This window comes from Octodon degus, unplaced genomic scaffold (genome assembly GCF_000260255.1).
Source record: "Octodon degus isolate 3935 unplaced genomic scaffold, OctDeg1.0 scaffold00208, whole genome shotgun sequence".
NCBI lineage: Eukaryota > Metazoa > Chordata > Mammalia > Rodentia > Octodontidae > Octodon > Octodon degus.
Genome location: NW_004524784.1, coordinates 2,420,408 through 2,437,433, shown reverse-complemented (window position 1 = coordinate 2,437,433; position 17,026 = coordinate 2,420,408). Strand labels below are relative to the sequence as shown.

At 38.9% G+C, this 17,026-nt stretch overlaps 1 protein-coding gene across 4 annotated transcripts in view; it reads left to right on the top strand.

The window, feature by feature from the left end:
• The window catches only part of Nebl (nebulette), a 403,483-nt gene that overhangs the window by 295,896 nt on the left and 90,561 nt on the right, over positions 1-17,026 (top strand). For 3 of the 4 annotated variants that reach the window (XM_023704950.1, XM_023704952.1, XM_023704949.1), the window contains exons 8-11: positions 6,540-6,653; positions 8,478-8,582; positions 13,380-13,484; positions 15,231-15,338. The exons of the other annotated variant lie outside the window; for it this stretch is intronic. In XM_023704950.1, the coding sequence (XP_023560718.1) occupies positions 6,540-6,653; positions 8,478-8,582; positions 13,380-13,484; positions 15,231-15,338 (432 nt within the window). The remainder of the gene's footprint in view (positions 1-6,539; positions 6,654-8,477; positions 8,583-13,379; positions 13,485-15,230; positions 15,339-17,026) is intronic. 4 annotated transcript variants of the gene reach the window in all.

The following is a 17,026-nucleotide window of genomic DNA, read 5'->3' as shown; positions in this document are numbered from 1 at the left end:
AAAAAAATGTGAACTACTTAAAGTTCAGTAATATTAAGCACATTCATTGTGTTGTATTTCCATCACCACAATCTATCTGGAGGGCTCTTTTTATCCTGCAAAAATGAAACTCTATACCTATTGCATGGTAAGTCCCCAGTTCCATGCTTCCAGAATATTATGTGCTATGAAAGAAATAGAAAAGGAGACAGTGATTTCCAAATGTTGATTATGGTGTACATTTTAAAATTAAATTCCAAGAACAACTTATTGCACTTTAAACTGTAGTCACTCAGTTAAGCCTCCCCTTCTGGGTAAAAAAAACAAGGAGTTACTTCACTGAAAATTATATGCAAAGAAGAGTTGTGAGAACATTGTTACACTGGGGAGGTTAATGTAGCCACGTTGCAGAAAGCCTGGCCTTGAAGAGACAGGAGCCACCATGGCCAGCTGGCTTGCTGTGATATAATCTCCTGTGAAGTGATTGGCCCAAAGTCTCGCTATCCCTAGGGATGAAAGTGAAGCAAGAGAAGGGGTATGTAGGAGAGACAGAAATGAGCAAGCCCTGCCCGTGACATGTCTCCCACTAATAGCTTTGTAGTTTACAAGGCACTTTTACCTGTAAAACAACACTGTAACTCTGGAGGCTGCTGAGGTACAAGGTTGGGGAAGCTGCTGGATGACACTCTCCTTAAAGGACTAGGAGCCACTGGGATTCCAAGCTCTTTGCATTCTAGATAATGCATGTTGAAGAAATGAGAGGTCTCAGCCATCTGTCCTGACTGCTTTCTGACCTCTTACAAATCCACCCTTTTCTGAGAGGGAAGGTTGCCCAGGAGTAACAGAGCAGATTGGGGGAGAGTAGTCAGGTTTGCTTCAGAGGCTAAGGAAACAGGCTCTGGAGCAAGGTCACGTGGGTCACATTCTGGGGTTCTGTTCTTGCTCACAGAGTGACTTTAGACCAATTGCTTAATTTTTCTGTCTTCAGCCCCTCATCTGTAAATGGGGTTGACACCTGTAGTATCTACTTATCTGGATCACTGCTGTGAGGACTCAGAAATGGAACTTGGCATGTAGATTGTGTATCTTCATTGGAATCAGTTTATTCTGAGTGCTCAGACTGTTTTCTGTTTTATTTTTCAGATGAATTTACACATAGTGGGGAACAAGAATAGGCACATGGGGTGAACCTGTGGTCCTAAATTCATTCTTTCCCCATTGAAAGTTCTTGGAAGAAAAATTGCATATTTGGGCTTTTCTTTTCACTTTTCAGATTTTCTCTGCAAAAGTCTTATACTTGATCTCTATTTGGGTTTTTAGACAGACTTTCTTTTATTTCAAATTATAGCAACTGAGTAACCCCGTTCTTTGGAAGATCATAATTTGTGAGTTGGATCGAGTTCATCTTAATTGCATTATGAAATTCTTCCTGATCATATGGTGTAGGGACTTACCAGAAAAGGGAAATCTGGGTAGATGGTTAAATACAAGTCCTGGAATGACTTCTGTATGTTTCATTTCTATTCTCAGCTGTCTTACCTTAAAATAAAAGCAAGAAGTGTGCTTTTTAAATTTTCATTGACAACTTTGAAGAACAGGTATTCTCAGGACACCTAAAGGAATGACAGAAGCACATGAATGCAGAGGAGGGGAAATGATTCAGGAATTCAATAAGCAGGAAAGTAAGGCAGGTGATGGGTAGGCAGGAAGCAGGAAGAAAAGTACAAGGATAGCACCGGAAGAATGCTGAGAGGCCAGACCCTCACGGGGAGCCGGTGGTCTCAGCACATGGTCGTAAGACACGCGTGATGAAAGATGCCTCTGAGAACAGTGAGCAAGTTGGCTGCTGCTTTGCAGTAAATTGAGCTCTGTGGGAATTTACTCATAAAAACTCATGGAAACATGTGCCCAGCTCTTCTTGTATTAGTTCTTACAATAGCTTCATTCTCATGATTGTAAACTTTCCCTTTTTAAATTTGGACGATATATAAAATTAGGATCAAGTCATCAAAAATAATCAGTGGAAAAATAAATCCGAAGTCTCATTCAAAGAGAATGGCTTATATGTACCCCAAGGTAATAGTTGTTAAAGCTATCAACTTAAGACAACTCTCAGAGGGGCTGGTGAGATGGCTCAGTGGTCTAAAGTACCTACCTAGAACAAGCTTAGCAAAGCACAGGGTCTGTGGTTCAATCCCCCAGCACCATATGCCAGCCAGCCCCGCCCCCTGCTGGGCTGAGCTGGCCCCCCCACAAATAAAATTTAAAAAAAGACAACTCTCAGAATAATTAATTAATATATTCATATATCACATCACATATGAATGAATAATGAATTCTTTGTTTAGTTTCATAATAGCAAAAAAGCCTATGTACAGTGTGGTGGAAGTTCAGGGACACTTCTGGTGAACAATTCAGTTTGTAAATAAAGCAATTGGCAAAATTTTGTTTTTGTTTGCGAATTCTGCATCAGGTGACAAATGTGACCATGGCCATCTTTCCAACAGAAATATGACTGTGGCTGTCTTTTCCAGAGTCATGGGATGAATTGAGTTCATGAGCTGAGACAGCAAACACTGCATTTGTTCTATTGATAGGAATGGGTTATAAACCTAAAAATTATAGTACAGATTGCTATTAAAAATTTAGCAATGTATATTGTCCTTAAATTGTGAAAGATACTTATTGGTTTGGGGAATCTCCTATTCTCTTCTTGTGGCATCACTCTGTCCACTTCCTCATATTCAAAATATCACATAAAGGTCACCTTCTGATTTGCTGATGTAAATTGTATCTCTTTACTCTTCTGTGTTCTCCATCTTTTTTCTATACAGTTCTTTATATAATTTGTGGTCATGTATATGTATACATGTATATTTTAAATATTCATTTACCACTTGCAGGCTGTGCTGAGAGATGACTTCTGTATCATTGATCCATCATTGTAGAATGTCATAGATTATGCTGGCAAATATGTAGAGACTGATTAAATAGATTCTCTCTGGATTATTGACATTTTATGCAAAGCCATTTAAGATGCTATTTTTATAAAGAAAATGAGGGCATGAATAATATTTTCTGTAAAATTCAAGCTTAAAAATGATTGATTTTTCTCATGGGCTTTAGTAGAAATTGTGCTGTCTTCTTTACCCATGTATAGATTAATTCCATTCAAAATTGGTAAGCATTTATGCAGAGAGATGTGGGTTTTTTTTTTTTTTTTACTTTTCATTTTCAGGGGGTAGCTAAGGTGCAGTTCCCAAATTTCAATTTCCTGCCACTTGCTTCTGTGGCTACAGTGAACAGCTCTTGTTCAGGGTCTAGATTTTCCCACTTTTGCTGGCTTCTGATGAGTCTGGCTTATAAGTGAGATTGTGGAGAAGCCGAGCACCATCCCTAGTGAGAGTCTTAATGGGCTTAGAAGTCACGCTTCATGCCAGGGTGACACTGGCTCTGTTCTGATGCAGTTATGAGGAACAGTTTGAATGAAATTGAAGTTTAGCAATCTCAGCCTCTGAAAGTCTTGCTAAGGTTAAAATTCTTTTTAAAACTTCTAGGAGATCTATCTATCTATCTATCTATCTATCTATCTATCCATCCCAAGACCACTCAGTATGCTATTCATGATGTAAATAGTCATATAGCATAAAAGTAAACTTTATTAGTTTCTAAAATAATTAATCTAGATATAAGAAATAGTATTTTGTCTTAAAATCAACATTACCTTTCCCTTTCTCAAATGGTCTTGAAAGTGGGGGGCTATGCCTTGTTCATGGGTGGATAAGCAGTTACAGTTAAAGCTAAGGGTTGCTGGGGTCTCCCAGGTGGTGAGTGTGGATGAGGCGGTAGGACTCTGCTGTGTGGCTGTGGGTTGAAATTAGGAGAGAGGTTAAGCGTGTTTGTGTCACTAGTGAATGAACCAGTGAGAAAGCAAGAGACGCCAGACGCTTAAACCCTTTGATCATTTTCTTAGCTCATGTATGTACAAAGCTCACAGAAAGAGTGAAGCAACTTGTGTGTTTGTGTCTTGTCAATATACATTTCAAATAATGGAATTATTTTACTTTGCTGGAAATTAATAAGAAAAACTGTATCTTCTGAATCAAATTACTTAGACTAGTAGAGGTTAGAATGAAAAAAAAATTACCACACTTTGCTTATTATTACATTCAATGTATCAGATGAATGACAGATTGATTATTGTTTTTCAGAAATATACGTTTTTCCTGGAAGAGCAAATGCCAGGTTTAATAACTGATAAGTTGGGACTTTCATTTTCAAATAATGCCACCTAGACACAGCCTGTCCTCTTAGTGTCATCATCCTGGGAACTCCTGGTTGTACAACAACAGTGCCCTGGGCTCCCTGAATGCTGATCGTGGAGTGTGTTTGCACCTTTAGCTGATACATGCCTAGGAGACTCACGATGTGTGAGGCTGGAAAAATGACAAAGCCACAGGACACTTGGTGCAGGCCAGCGTGTCACAGCCGAAGCAGAGGCTGAGGTGTGAGCAGCTATGCACTGAGCGGTCAGCGTTTGCTGGCTGGCAGGAAGAGTTGGACTCGGAAAGGGCTGGTGTTGCCGAATCTGGTGGCTGAGGGGTGTGGTGTGAGCAGAAGCGGGTCAAGGAGGCCGCCACAGCTGCAGAGCAGATGCCCCCAGACACCAAACCCCAGTGAGACAAAAGCAGTTCTTACATATAGTGAGCAGCACTGGTACAGAGCTGTGGACTGTGTGTTTCAGGGAGGACAGGGCAGGGGGAGCCTCTGTTTCTGTCCCAGCTACTGAGAAATGAAAGGAGGAAACCTGATTTAGCAATCTTTGTTAGATCTATGATTTCAGAATATAAAAGAATCATTAAAAAAATCAAAATGCTGTTTTAGAGAGGCTTCATTAATTGTGCAGAATAAATTTACAAGGCCGTGGGAGTACCAGAAAGTTGTTACTATCAAGTGAAACTGCATTGAAAGTATTTTCTCTAAGCCATCTCGAAATATTTCCCAAATGGCTGTTTCCACCCCAATTTTCACTGAGTGTCTCCCATCTGTATTGGTGTGGGTTCACCGGCGAGGCCGTCACTCTAAGAGGCTTGATTGAAAAAGATGATGCGGGCCACTCCCAAATTGCTAAAGATTTCTGGGGCGCAAAGTCTTAGATCCACAAGTAAACATGCATTACAAGAGCAATGCAAGAAATAAAAAATATTGTAAAAATTGTAATCTAAAAAATAGTATAAAAGAACAAAACAGCCGACGTTTGGCTTTTGAAATCTATGCCTTTCTGACTACACAGATCAAAGGGGCATGAGATCTAAATTGTTTATCTACTTACTTATTTTATTGGAAAAAACCTTGTATCTAAATTCCAATTAATGATAGCCCATATTCACATATTTCTTTATCAATGAAGAAAGGTACTGTTCTGAAAGATAAATGAGTAGCCATTTTGTCATTGTATGTCTGCTTAAAAAACAAGCATAATTTAGAATGAATATTAGAGATGGTTTTCATGCTGAATAAAATGTGGGGTTAAAGTAGAGTAATTTTAAAATGCAATAGAGCTTTAGAACTTCAGAAGGTGAAGAAGGATCGGAGGGAGAGAAGGGGAAGGGAGACAAAAAGAATTAAGAGGCTCTGTACACGTACAAATCCTGCATGATGAATATGACCATTATATGCTGCAAAGATGTACTAATCAAAATAAATAAAAAGCTCCTGCTCCCTAAAAAGAAAAATTAAATACATTAAGTAGACCCAGGACATTTCAGAAAAATATTTCCTAAAAATGAATTTTGAACAAATGAACTATAGGAAATTGTGAGAAAAAACACAGTATAAGTTTAGTACTTTATTTGGGTTAATTTCCTCAAGTAAATTCATATTCAAATTCCAGGACCAAGAATCCACGTAGTAGACCATAAGAAATCAAAAATATTGTAAAAATTGTAATGTAAAAAATAGTATAAAAGAACAAAACAGCTGACGTTCGGCTTTTGAAATCTGTGCCTTGTTTACTTGTGGATCTAAGACCTTGCGCCCCAGAAATCTTTAGCAATTTGGGAGTGGCCCACATCATCTTTTTCAATCAAGCCTCTTAGAGTGATGGCCTCTCCGGTGAACCCATGCCAATACAGATGGGAAACACTCAGTGAAAATTGGGGTGGAAACAGCCACTTGGGAAATATTTTGAGATGGCTTAGGGAAAAATCTATGCACACGTGGTAGACCATAAGATACTTGTGTGCTCGAGTTCTGTTTGATCTAGATTGCAGAAGGGCAGGAATAGCAACTGGCTTTTAAAACTTTCGATATTTTAGTGTGTAGTGCTCATGAGTAGCCTCTGAGTGCATGACTAATTGTATTTATGGTCACTCTTCAGGTAGCTCATTGAAAACAAAACTATGTCTGATTACACTTTATAAAGGGTCATGGACACTGGGAATTTTAATTGTGCTACCATTCATTTTTCAGGTAGCTTTTCATTTGATCACTTTAAAAATACTTTGTATTACTTTTCATTGTAAATGTTATCTAATACCCCTTATTTTTTTTCATGACAGGTTAAATATAAAGAAAAATTTGAAAACGAAATGAAGGGTAAGAAACATCGTTACAATCCCCTTGAGAGCGCTTCTTTTAGGCAGCATCGGCTTGCGGCTGCTCTGGCGAGTAATGTAAGTTGTAATTCACAGAAAATTAGTTTCAATATCTTTTGATTCTTGTTACCTCAGAACTGTGTTGTAATTACTGATACTCAATCAAGATCGTGTAATTTTTTTTACTAATTTGTAGTTGAAAACACTAAAGCATACTCTCCTGAAGATTTTTTTCTTTAGAAAAAATATATTTTCATAATTTACTATTAATGGCTACTGATTACTAATTAGGTAATAAGTAGGAATAGTATTGCAAATAAAATTATCACGTTTGAATAAGAGTAGAAATAGATAATAGAGTTTTGCAGAAAAGCAGTATTATTACAAATTAGTAGGTAGGACAATAATTAACTCCTAATTATACCCATGACACTGGGTTTGTTACAAAGTACTACCTTGTATGTGATAGTTTATCCTAAAGAAATTTGCAGAAATTACACGGTTAATGACTTACAGTTTCATATCTTGTATATAAGGGCTGTTAAATACTTCTTTGTAAGATTTATTTTTACTGAATGTTTTAGAAAATAATCAGGATTCATTTGATAAGAAATAATGTTTTAAATTCTTGTTAAAAGTAGGCAGAATGTAAAGCAGAAGCATTGAAAAAATTGCTTTGCTGTAGTTGAAATTGCTCAGAGAACCTTTTCAAGTATGAAAATTAAATATCAAAATGTTGCCCTGTTTGATCATTTAAACCTTTCAATTCCCTTTGTCTCCTTAGGAGTTAGTTTATTTCACTTTCATTAATGTTTGGGAGGTATTGTTTGTGTTCCGTAACCAACTTTTACTTATTCCCAGCAATTGAAATTAGAATTTTTGTGTCTTAGGACTTGGGAATAGCAGGATGATTTTTATTCGATTGTTTGTGAGGGTGTTTGTGCAAATGTAAAGGAGCTAGAGATGAAATTTACTTAAAGAAACCTTGAGCCTCATGCTGAGAGCTCATGGCTGAGTCAGATTGCCTCAATTGAAATCCTGTTTTGTTGCTTAATAGTATACTTTTGTGTTTCTGTGACTCAGTTTCTCTTTTGTAACCTGGGGGTGCTTAAAGTGCCTACCTACTGGGTTGTTGTGGAGATTAAATACTTCATATTTGTAGAGAAGTTGCTGGCATATAGTAAGTGCTCAACATGCTTGCTATGATTAATATTTTATAATTTTATTATTAGTGTGATATTTCCCAAGCAGCTGATAAAACAAAACCCCCATCAAAATAGGCCTGTATGGCATGAGGAGGAGAAACACCAAAGACCAAAGATCACCAGAAAGCAAAATTGAAATACTGCACTAATGGCTGAAGAATAAAGTGGCTCTTCTCCCTCTTCTCTTTCTTTCCTTTTTTGTTTTCATCTTTTATAGTATTACAGATTGAACCCAGAGCCTTCGCACTAAGCTACATCCTCAAGTCTTTTAAAAAATGTTTAAAATTTTGAAACAGGATCTCATTAAGTTGCTAGATTTTCCAGGCTGGGCTCAAACTTGTGATCCTCCTGTCTCAGCTTCCCAGAATCCTAGATTTACAGGCATACTCCACCCCCATCTGCCATCTCATTATTTCTTGAAAGTTAAGTTCTTGTATAATTGCCTGATTCTGTTGACATTGTCCTTCAGGAATATGAAAACAGTAAAGGAATTAAAATATTTTTAAGTCCCTGGAAAGAAAACTTTCTACTCATTTAATAGTGAATCAGCACCATCTAGTGGTTGTTAATAAACCCATCTGCCAACTGACCACTAAATAGTAATGCTGCTTTACGTCATGTTAAAAATAATAACGTCAATAATGCAAAAGCATATTTTTTCTCCTAGATGGTATTTTGTCCCATGTTATTTTCATAGGTGAATTACAAGAAGGACATTAAAAATATACACGACCCGGTTTCAGATCTCCCAAATTTGTTGTTTTTAGACCATGCCTTGAAAGCCAGCAAAATGCTCAGTGGAGTAAGTGGGTTGTTGGTGGCACCTGCCAATGTCATAAAGCTCCGAGGAGCTGGTCTGCCTGCCGTGAGCTCACCTGCTTCCTTTGATGTCTTTGGCACCATACCACCCCGCGTGACTAACTCATTGAGGAGTAGCGATCTGCTTGGGTAACCCCACCAAAGCTGCCCTTCTACGCAGGGGCTTCCTGCTATATAGTGCCTCAGTACCTCTTGAATGCAACAACGCTTCCAGGAGGTGGGAAGTGTTCTTCATTTGAAGCTCAGATGAGATTAGGCATCTTTGGGGTGGATTATGCAACTTTCTTCCTTTCTGTCTGCTTTCCTCTTCTTCATCTGTATTAGATTGCAGCCTCTGGTTTGTGAATCAGGGATCTTTTATGCACATCAGAGTGGAGAGTCTGGCAGTTAGCATACTTTCAGTAGCATAAAAATGGTCTCAGTCTCAATTTTAGTATCTCTGAAAATAAATTATACAGGTGTCTCTATTTCATTGTCCCCATGGTTTTAGTCTTATGATGTCATCTGGGCGCTCTGCCAAGACGGCTAGGAGTAGAAGAAGCACCTCATGTCATGGCAAAAACTTGTGTTCAGGGCCGTGTGTTTCCTCAGTCTTCATGCCTCTGCACCTTAGGTTGGCCGGTTCTTCTGTCTCCTGACCCTGTGTCCCTTGTGACTCCATTTCGCTCTCTCAGGTTGCCCCGTGGCAATGGCAAACTCCCATTTGACTTTGAATAATTTCCATTATTTTAGTAGTGACCCCTTCACTCAAAATTGTCCTAGTTTTCTGTATAGGCATGGCCTTGATGAAGAAGTCTGTGTTGGGCAAGGCTTGAGAAAAAATAAGGATAGTTGTTTCAGTGGATGTGCCTGCAGGAATCAACTTTAAGTCAACTTGACTCACAGACTGAAGCAGTGGGAAGCAGCTTCAGTTCAGCTTTAGAAGTACTGTGTGTATGCTTGACTTTGATATGTTGAAACCTCTGTTCATTATCTTGGATGTCTCATTTCTTCTATATCTCTGTCACCCTGATCCTTCTTAAAGTGTATAATGCATATAAATCATTCATACTCCTGGAGTTTTAATTCATTTCCCCCCAACATTGCTGATACTTGGATAGAAAAAGGTCATTTTTTCCACCAGTCTTTGAGCAAAAAATGAGGGGTAGAGGCACACTGATATGCTCAGAATTAGCAGTTGGTTTCTGGACAACACTGAAATCATATTGTCCTGTGCTGCCCACATCACGCCTACTTTTCTTTCCACACCCCATGATTCCTTGAGCATCCCTATTTCCATCCCATGGCTTTCTCCATAGCTCAGGCACACTTATGATTCCATCTGCTCCTATCTACAGAGTCCTCTGCTGTCTTTACGGTCACTTTTGGTCATTGCAGTGGCATCTGCTTCTGCTGATTTCTCACCCATATTCAAGTCAAATTCCTTAGGAATGTGAAGAATCAAGTATACATAAGCAATAAAAATGTCTTGGTGGTCATTTAACAATTTGGTATCTGGTAGAATGTGTGCCACATCTGACAAGATACCTGAAATAAGCAACTTAAAAGGAGGAGAGATTTGTCTTGGCCGAAGATCTTGGGCCAGGTCACCTGGCCCCATCGTTGCTGGGCATGGATGCGACAGATATCATGGTAGAAGGGGATGTGGGAGAGAGCTATCCACCTCTGTGACAGCAGAGAGCAGAGAGAGAGGGAGAGGGAGAGGGAGAGGGAGAGGGAGAGGGAGAGGGAGAGGGAGAGAGAGAGAGAGAGAGAGAGAGAGAGAGAGAGAGAGAGAGAGAACGCCCTGCCCTGGGACATACCCCTTTTATCCAGGTTCTCTGTCCTGTGTTTCCATTACCTCTGCCCAGCCCATCATATTGTGATGAATCCAGTAGTGGAGGAATCCGGCAAGGAGGTTGGAGTCCTCAGGACCTGGCCACTTCCCAGAGTCTCATCGCTAAGCCTTGCTGCTTTGGGAAGCAAGCTTGTAACATATGGGATTTTGGGGGACATTTTATGTCCAAAGTCTAATACCACTAACAGTCTACTACTTTTTAGAATGTTGACTTTTATGATAACAATGCAAAAATTATAGCCTCACATAAATTGTGAAAACAGTGGAGAAAAATCATCAAAATCATATGTCCAACTTTTTTGTTGTTCTGCTTTTTTTTTTTTTTTTAATTTTATGGTACTGGGGTTGAACCCAGGGCCTTTTTACTGAGCTACTTCTCAGTGCATCTTTCTTATGTATTTGAGACAGGTCTCGCTAAGGTGCTAAGTTTCCCAGGCTGGACTGGAACTTGTGATTCCTACTCAGCCTCTCAGAGTGCGGAGGTTATGAGGCATGCTGTTATGCCCAGCTTGTTCCATGTCTGTGCTTCACTGAAAATTTTGCTCAGATAAGAATCTTCACTCAGGTAGTATTTTTACTTAGATCCTAGATATTTGTTCCCCCACCGGAAAAACTGTGGCTCAATGATTATTTCAGGTCAGAAAACTTAACTGACCAAAATAATGAATTACTCCAGTGCATCTGCTTATTAAAATTATTCAGTGATACATTGGCTCAGCTGTATCACACATTAGAAAAGTTGCCTTTTAAATCTTAGTGTAAAGAGATAGAAATTGTCTTGAGTTAGACAATTTATGTTAGTAAAAGGTTGAAAGAGATTAGTCAGTAAAGACTTCTGCCCAGGCTAGCTGTCAGTTTGTTTTAAATGGCTGTTTCTTGTCTTTGGTGTACATCAGAATGTATTTTTATTTTAATGTGTAGTGTGTAGGGTGAAATTAATGCCTTATGCATTTGTATAGCTATACTAATTACATTTTTAAGGAAACATTTCCCCCTGGAAAATGTATCCCTTGAAGTTTTTAGTTTCCTGTACAATGTTACATGAACTTAAACAATTTATATTGTGTTACTCTGTAAAACTTCCACTAGGAGGCAACAGAGACTATTATATACAGGGAAGTACAAATTTAGGTACTGGAAATTTCTTTTGCAGATTTTAGTCCAGCTAGGTAGGTTTTGTTTTCTTTTTCTTTTTCTTTTTTCTTTCTTTTTTTAATTTTTTATTTTAGGATAGAGTCTATGGGGTCTATAGGTTTTCACTGTTTAAATCAGACTTGTATTGATTCTCCTGTTTCCAGCCTCCCAAGTGCTGGGATTACAGTTGTGTGCCACCACATCCAGTCTCAATTGCCAGTCTCGTTTGCCATCTCAGTGTGCCTAGGGGGTGGGGCAGACATGGCAGGCCCAGAGATCCAAGCCCCGGCCCTTGTGCCAGCTTGCAGGCACTTAATCCGCTGAGCTATTTGGCTGGCCCTTGTTTTTGTTTTCTAGAATAGAATTTTCTGAATTTTTTCATAACTTAAATAGCTTTTTGTGTTGGGAACAATATTTATCCACCCTGAGTATTATCTTTCCATTATTTCAAATATAAGGCCCTATGATTAAGTCTGATTTTAAACAATAGCATGTTTTAATTTATGACTTTAAAGTTATGATTATTGTATAAATATATATTATAATAAAATAACTTTTAATAAAATTGTGAAGTATCTTAAGTACATCATTATTTTTTAAGGTGTTTTTTTTCAAGACAGGGTCTCACTGTATTTTTCAGGCTGGCCTTGAACTTACTATGTAGCCCAGTCCGTAGAAGTTGTTCTCTTCAGTCATGGCATGCTATGCGAACATCATTCTTTGGTGCTTTTCTTCTTCACTTCATTTTGGCTGGGGCTTGGGGGACCTAAGTCTATGCTTCTAGTTACCTCTGTGCACCGTTGCTCTCCAGCTGCAGGTCACCTGGCTTTTCTGTCTCTCCATCCCTGGCGCTGGCCTCTCTTCCCCTTTCGCTCTCCCATCCCCACAGCCTCCAGCCTCTCCCAAGACCCAGGGTCAATCCCTTCGCTGCAGCTGGCCGCTGGATCTTGCCTGCAGCCCTGCAGTGCCATCTCTTTCTCCCTCCGCACAACTGCTGTCTTTCCAAAACCCATTGCCTAATGAGCAGCCAGTCAGTATTACTTCTTCAGTCTCTGTGGTCTGGAGTGCCTGATAGCTTCTGTTTACTTCTAAAATCTTTTCCAAATAGGGAGAAATAACTGCGTGTCTGCTTCCCAGGGATAGAAGTCATTGAGCCATTTGGCCTTTTTGCTGCCTGTTGTGTTTCAAGTCCAGCTGCTGACAGCCGGGGTGCCCTGCCCATCCGGTCTCTTCCTAAGTAACCTTTACACCTCTAAACTGTACCTTTAATCCAAGGTCTTCCTCTTAAAATCTCAAGCCACTCTGCCCAGATTCCTCAGTTTCTCTTCCAAGTACTTCTTACCCTTTGCAACTAGGAAAGTCAGTTGGCCCATTTCTCTCTGCCTTGTTTTCCTTGTAACTCCCCTCTTCATGGCTGAGCCCTCCCAGGAAACTTTTTCTTACTTGCCTCCAGTTTGTTTCTCTCTTTCCTTCTTTTCCTGCCCTTTGGCCTGTCACTGCCTGTCCACAGGGGTCCCGTCACCAGCTTCTGCGCTGCCACCCTTTGTGCTGTGGGTGTCCCTTATGTTGTGCTCACAGCTACGTGTCCTCAGATGCTCTCTGTGCTGGCCGCTCTGTCCACTGGAGCTGCCCTGTGTCGTGCTGCCCATTCTTGTCAGTGTCAGGAATGTTGACCCCAGCTGATTGCTGATGGGGATGTGCTGCTGGTGCTGTCCCCTGTGGTGGCTTGAGTTTTTGCTCACTTTCCTGAGTGTTCATGGTTCTAATCAGTCTCTCCTATGCTGAATGTTTCCATGTTCTGTATTTTAGCGAGAATATAAAAAGCTGTTTGAGGAAAACAGAGGTGCATACCATTTTGACGCCGATGCCACGGAACACCTGCACCACAGAGGCGTTGCTACGCTCCAGAGTCAGGTACGTGCCCCCTGGGCACCCCCTGGCCTCCCAGGACCGTTGTCACCACTGTGACACCAACTGCTGGGCACCTCAACTGAGAAGGTGCAGTTGCTGAGAAAAACAGGGCCTGAAAACACAAATTGCTTTGGGAAATCTTAGGCACTGTCTCCCATTTGTGGGCCAGAAAAGCCTGCCCCATGTTTCAGCATTTCATCTAATAACTGTTCTTTCACCTAATTAAGCACTTCAACTGTAGGAGTTAAACTGCGGGTCAGAGCTCTGGATTTACATCTGAGTCATTATTTTGAGCTGCAAAATTTTCCAGGTGCAAAGTTTATTTTTATTTCTCCATGCACTTACAAGGGTTAGTGAAAACGGAAAACGATCTCACCAGTAACTCCTAAATTGATGTGGTTTGCCACTATGAGCTCCTATGCGCCTTCAAAACACTTTAAAAAACTACCCTCCTATCACACTTTAAAGCTGATATCTATTTTTTAAATTCTGAATTTGGTTGCTGAAGATGTCATTTCTGCATCTGCTAAGACAAAAAATTATGGGACTCTCTCAAATGTGTTCTGTGAAGCATACTTCTATGCCTAATTTGATTTATTTTCAAAATATACAGACTAGCTCCTCTTTGATGTTTGGAAATGCACATTGTGATCTCTTTCAGTTATTTTCATTTCATTTTTTCCTTCATCAAACTTTACAATAGAATGCTATTGTACTTCCAACAGTTTGTTTCTGAGACGAAGTCTTGCTGTATTGAACAATTTTGATGGTCATTCTATCATATCTTTCTTCAATAAAAATGTGTTTGTTAATGGACATTTAAAAGTTATTTAAATTTTTGTCATCACAAAGTTCTAAGTAATGAAAACTTCCTTTGACTTAAATTACTATTAACATCCTCATTATTTTAAAACTTGAAAATAACTTCATGAAGTTATTATACTTAAGAATTTTTATGAGATTGCATTTCTGGATAAAGGAAATCCTGATCACAGTTTATTACTTTAATTTAAAAAAAGGCATGTTGCCAATAAAGTCAACCACTCTGATGGCTAATATATAATTTTAGCTTTGGTTTTTACATAGAAAATTGTACTCATTTTATAAACTAAAGTAAGATGAGGAATGGCCATAACTGAAATATTAATGCACAATATAATATTAAATAATGGATGGTAAAAAGAAACCACATAAAAGATCTGTGTCTGTTTTATTCAGTGCCTTATAGAAAAATGCAGCAGTTCTTTTGACAGAAATATAGAAAAACATACCTGTATTTTCTTAATAGGATCCTTCCCTCTCCCTTCCCAAGCTCCCATATATATTTTGTCACATACATGGACTGTGTAATTACATATCACAAATATGCATATGTACTGTATTATTTGACAAGAGACTTTATATAGTCCTTTATGCAACTATTATGTTATTTAGATGTTCTAAGTTACTTTCATTCCTCAAAATTCATACATATTACCCATTTACTTTGTATGTCAGTAATCTCAAGGAATTCAGTGATCATCCTAAATAACTCGAGTAACTTGGTTGTAGAAAACAGCTAATTTTTGACACTTATTTTTCTTTGATCTGTATATGGCTTGTCATTTTCTAAACAATGTAACTTTTTCGTTTTCTCTTTCAGTGTGGGTGCTGAACTGAGGACCCCACACATGCTGAGCACACACTCTACCACTGAGCTACACCTTCAAGCCTCATTTTTATATTTTTCTTACTTTTTTTTCTATGAAGGTTAAATATAAAGAAGAATATGAGAAAAATAAGGGCAAGTCAATGCTTGAGTTTGTTGACACTCCGTCATATCAAGCTTCAAAGGAAGCTCAAAAGATGCAAAGTGAGGTAGGTCACTTGTTATTAGTTATTTAATGTGAATGGGATGTTTTGTCACTTGAAAAAGACAGGAAGTGGTCGAGAATGTTTAGCGGGCCTAGAGGGAAGAGCACAGCCTTGGGCAGATTCCAGAACCTGTGTCCTAGGCTGGGTTTTGATATCGACCTTAGTTCTTCTCATTTGGCAAATACGATTATCAAGCCAGATAAGTTCTTACAGCTCTTGCTCATGATTCCATGATTATAAATGGAATTCCATGATTTTAGATTTTACCACTGTAAAGCTATGGCAAATATCTAAAGGCTAAAAGAAAATGAAGGACTGATGCTGTACTAATATCCCCCTTGCATTAAAGGAAACCCAACATTTATTTAATTCTTATTTTATGCCGGGTAATATACTAAGAGCTTTATGTATGTCTGCTCATTTAATCTTCAAAGTAATGGCACTAAGAAGGTATTATCTCTAGGATTATAATATATCCACTGAAATAAATTCTGTTAAATAAAATTACCTCGCTAGTAAATTCCAGTGCTTTATGATGGAGTCAGAATCACCCACAATTCCTTTTTTACGAACTTACTTGATTTTTTTTCTTTCTCAGTGAATAGTTGAATTATTTTCCTATTTACTTTCTTCCTAACCTGAGATACTATTGAGTCACATCCAGATATTCCTGGATTTTCTTTGTCCCAGTTTTATTTCTTCTCTTCTGTTCTGGGAATCAGACATGCAGGTGTATGGTTTTGTCAATAGCCAAAATCTAAGTTCTATGGAATCAACTGACTTATTACTTTCAAAGGGAAGAAATAATGGTTAATATGAGTACCAGCCGACTGGGTGTGGTCAGGTCTTTTTCCAGTAACAAGATCAAAGCCTGAGAAAATGACAATGTTCGGACAAAACCTCCTCCAGAATTTTTTGACAAAATTACTAGTTGTTTAGATGTCATAATTCATCTTCAGACCTCCCTGAGGTATGCCAGGAGGGAGATGTCACCTGTGTCTTCCATGTGGTTCCCTGCACTGTCCATGTCCATTCCCTTCTTCCCTTTCTGGGTCTCTAGCTATAGAAATGTTCATGCTGAGGACCCATTTATCATTCTTGCCCTGTGGTTCCTTCTTTTTTCCTTAGCATAGTTAACTTGTCTCCCACGCACAAGTCCTGGACTGTACAGTTCATGGTTAACATGTTCTGACACCATGTTTCTGTGATTTTGGATTTTAGCTCCATATCTCTTACAACAGTCTCTGCTTTTTCTTCACCCAATCTATTATTTTCCACCTGTCAAATGAGACATGGTCTCCCCTTCTTTATGGCCACAAGTCTAAGATTTCTTTAGACTCCTCATTTATTTATCCCTATCCTTCTGTTTTTATAGAAGAAAATATCTTTGGACCACATTTATCCTCTGAAGGCTAGAAACATAAAGTATCCGAGAATCTTACAAAAAGTTTGCTGTGAAAATGCCTTTATATATAGGCCCAGTGAGGTGATCAAGGAGTGACAGAAGGACACTCAGCCATAACAGAGGTGCTTCTGTTCCTTAGAGACAGGCACAACTCTGCTTGGCTTGTGGAGTTTCCTCTCTCTCTCTGCAAAGCTAAGTATGTAGACTTTCAGGAAAGTATGTGGCCTTGCTTTGTGACTGTCCATCATGTTTTCTTTCCAGGTTAGACAGATTTAATTCTTTTTTT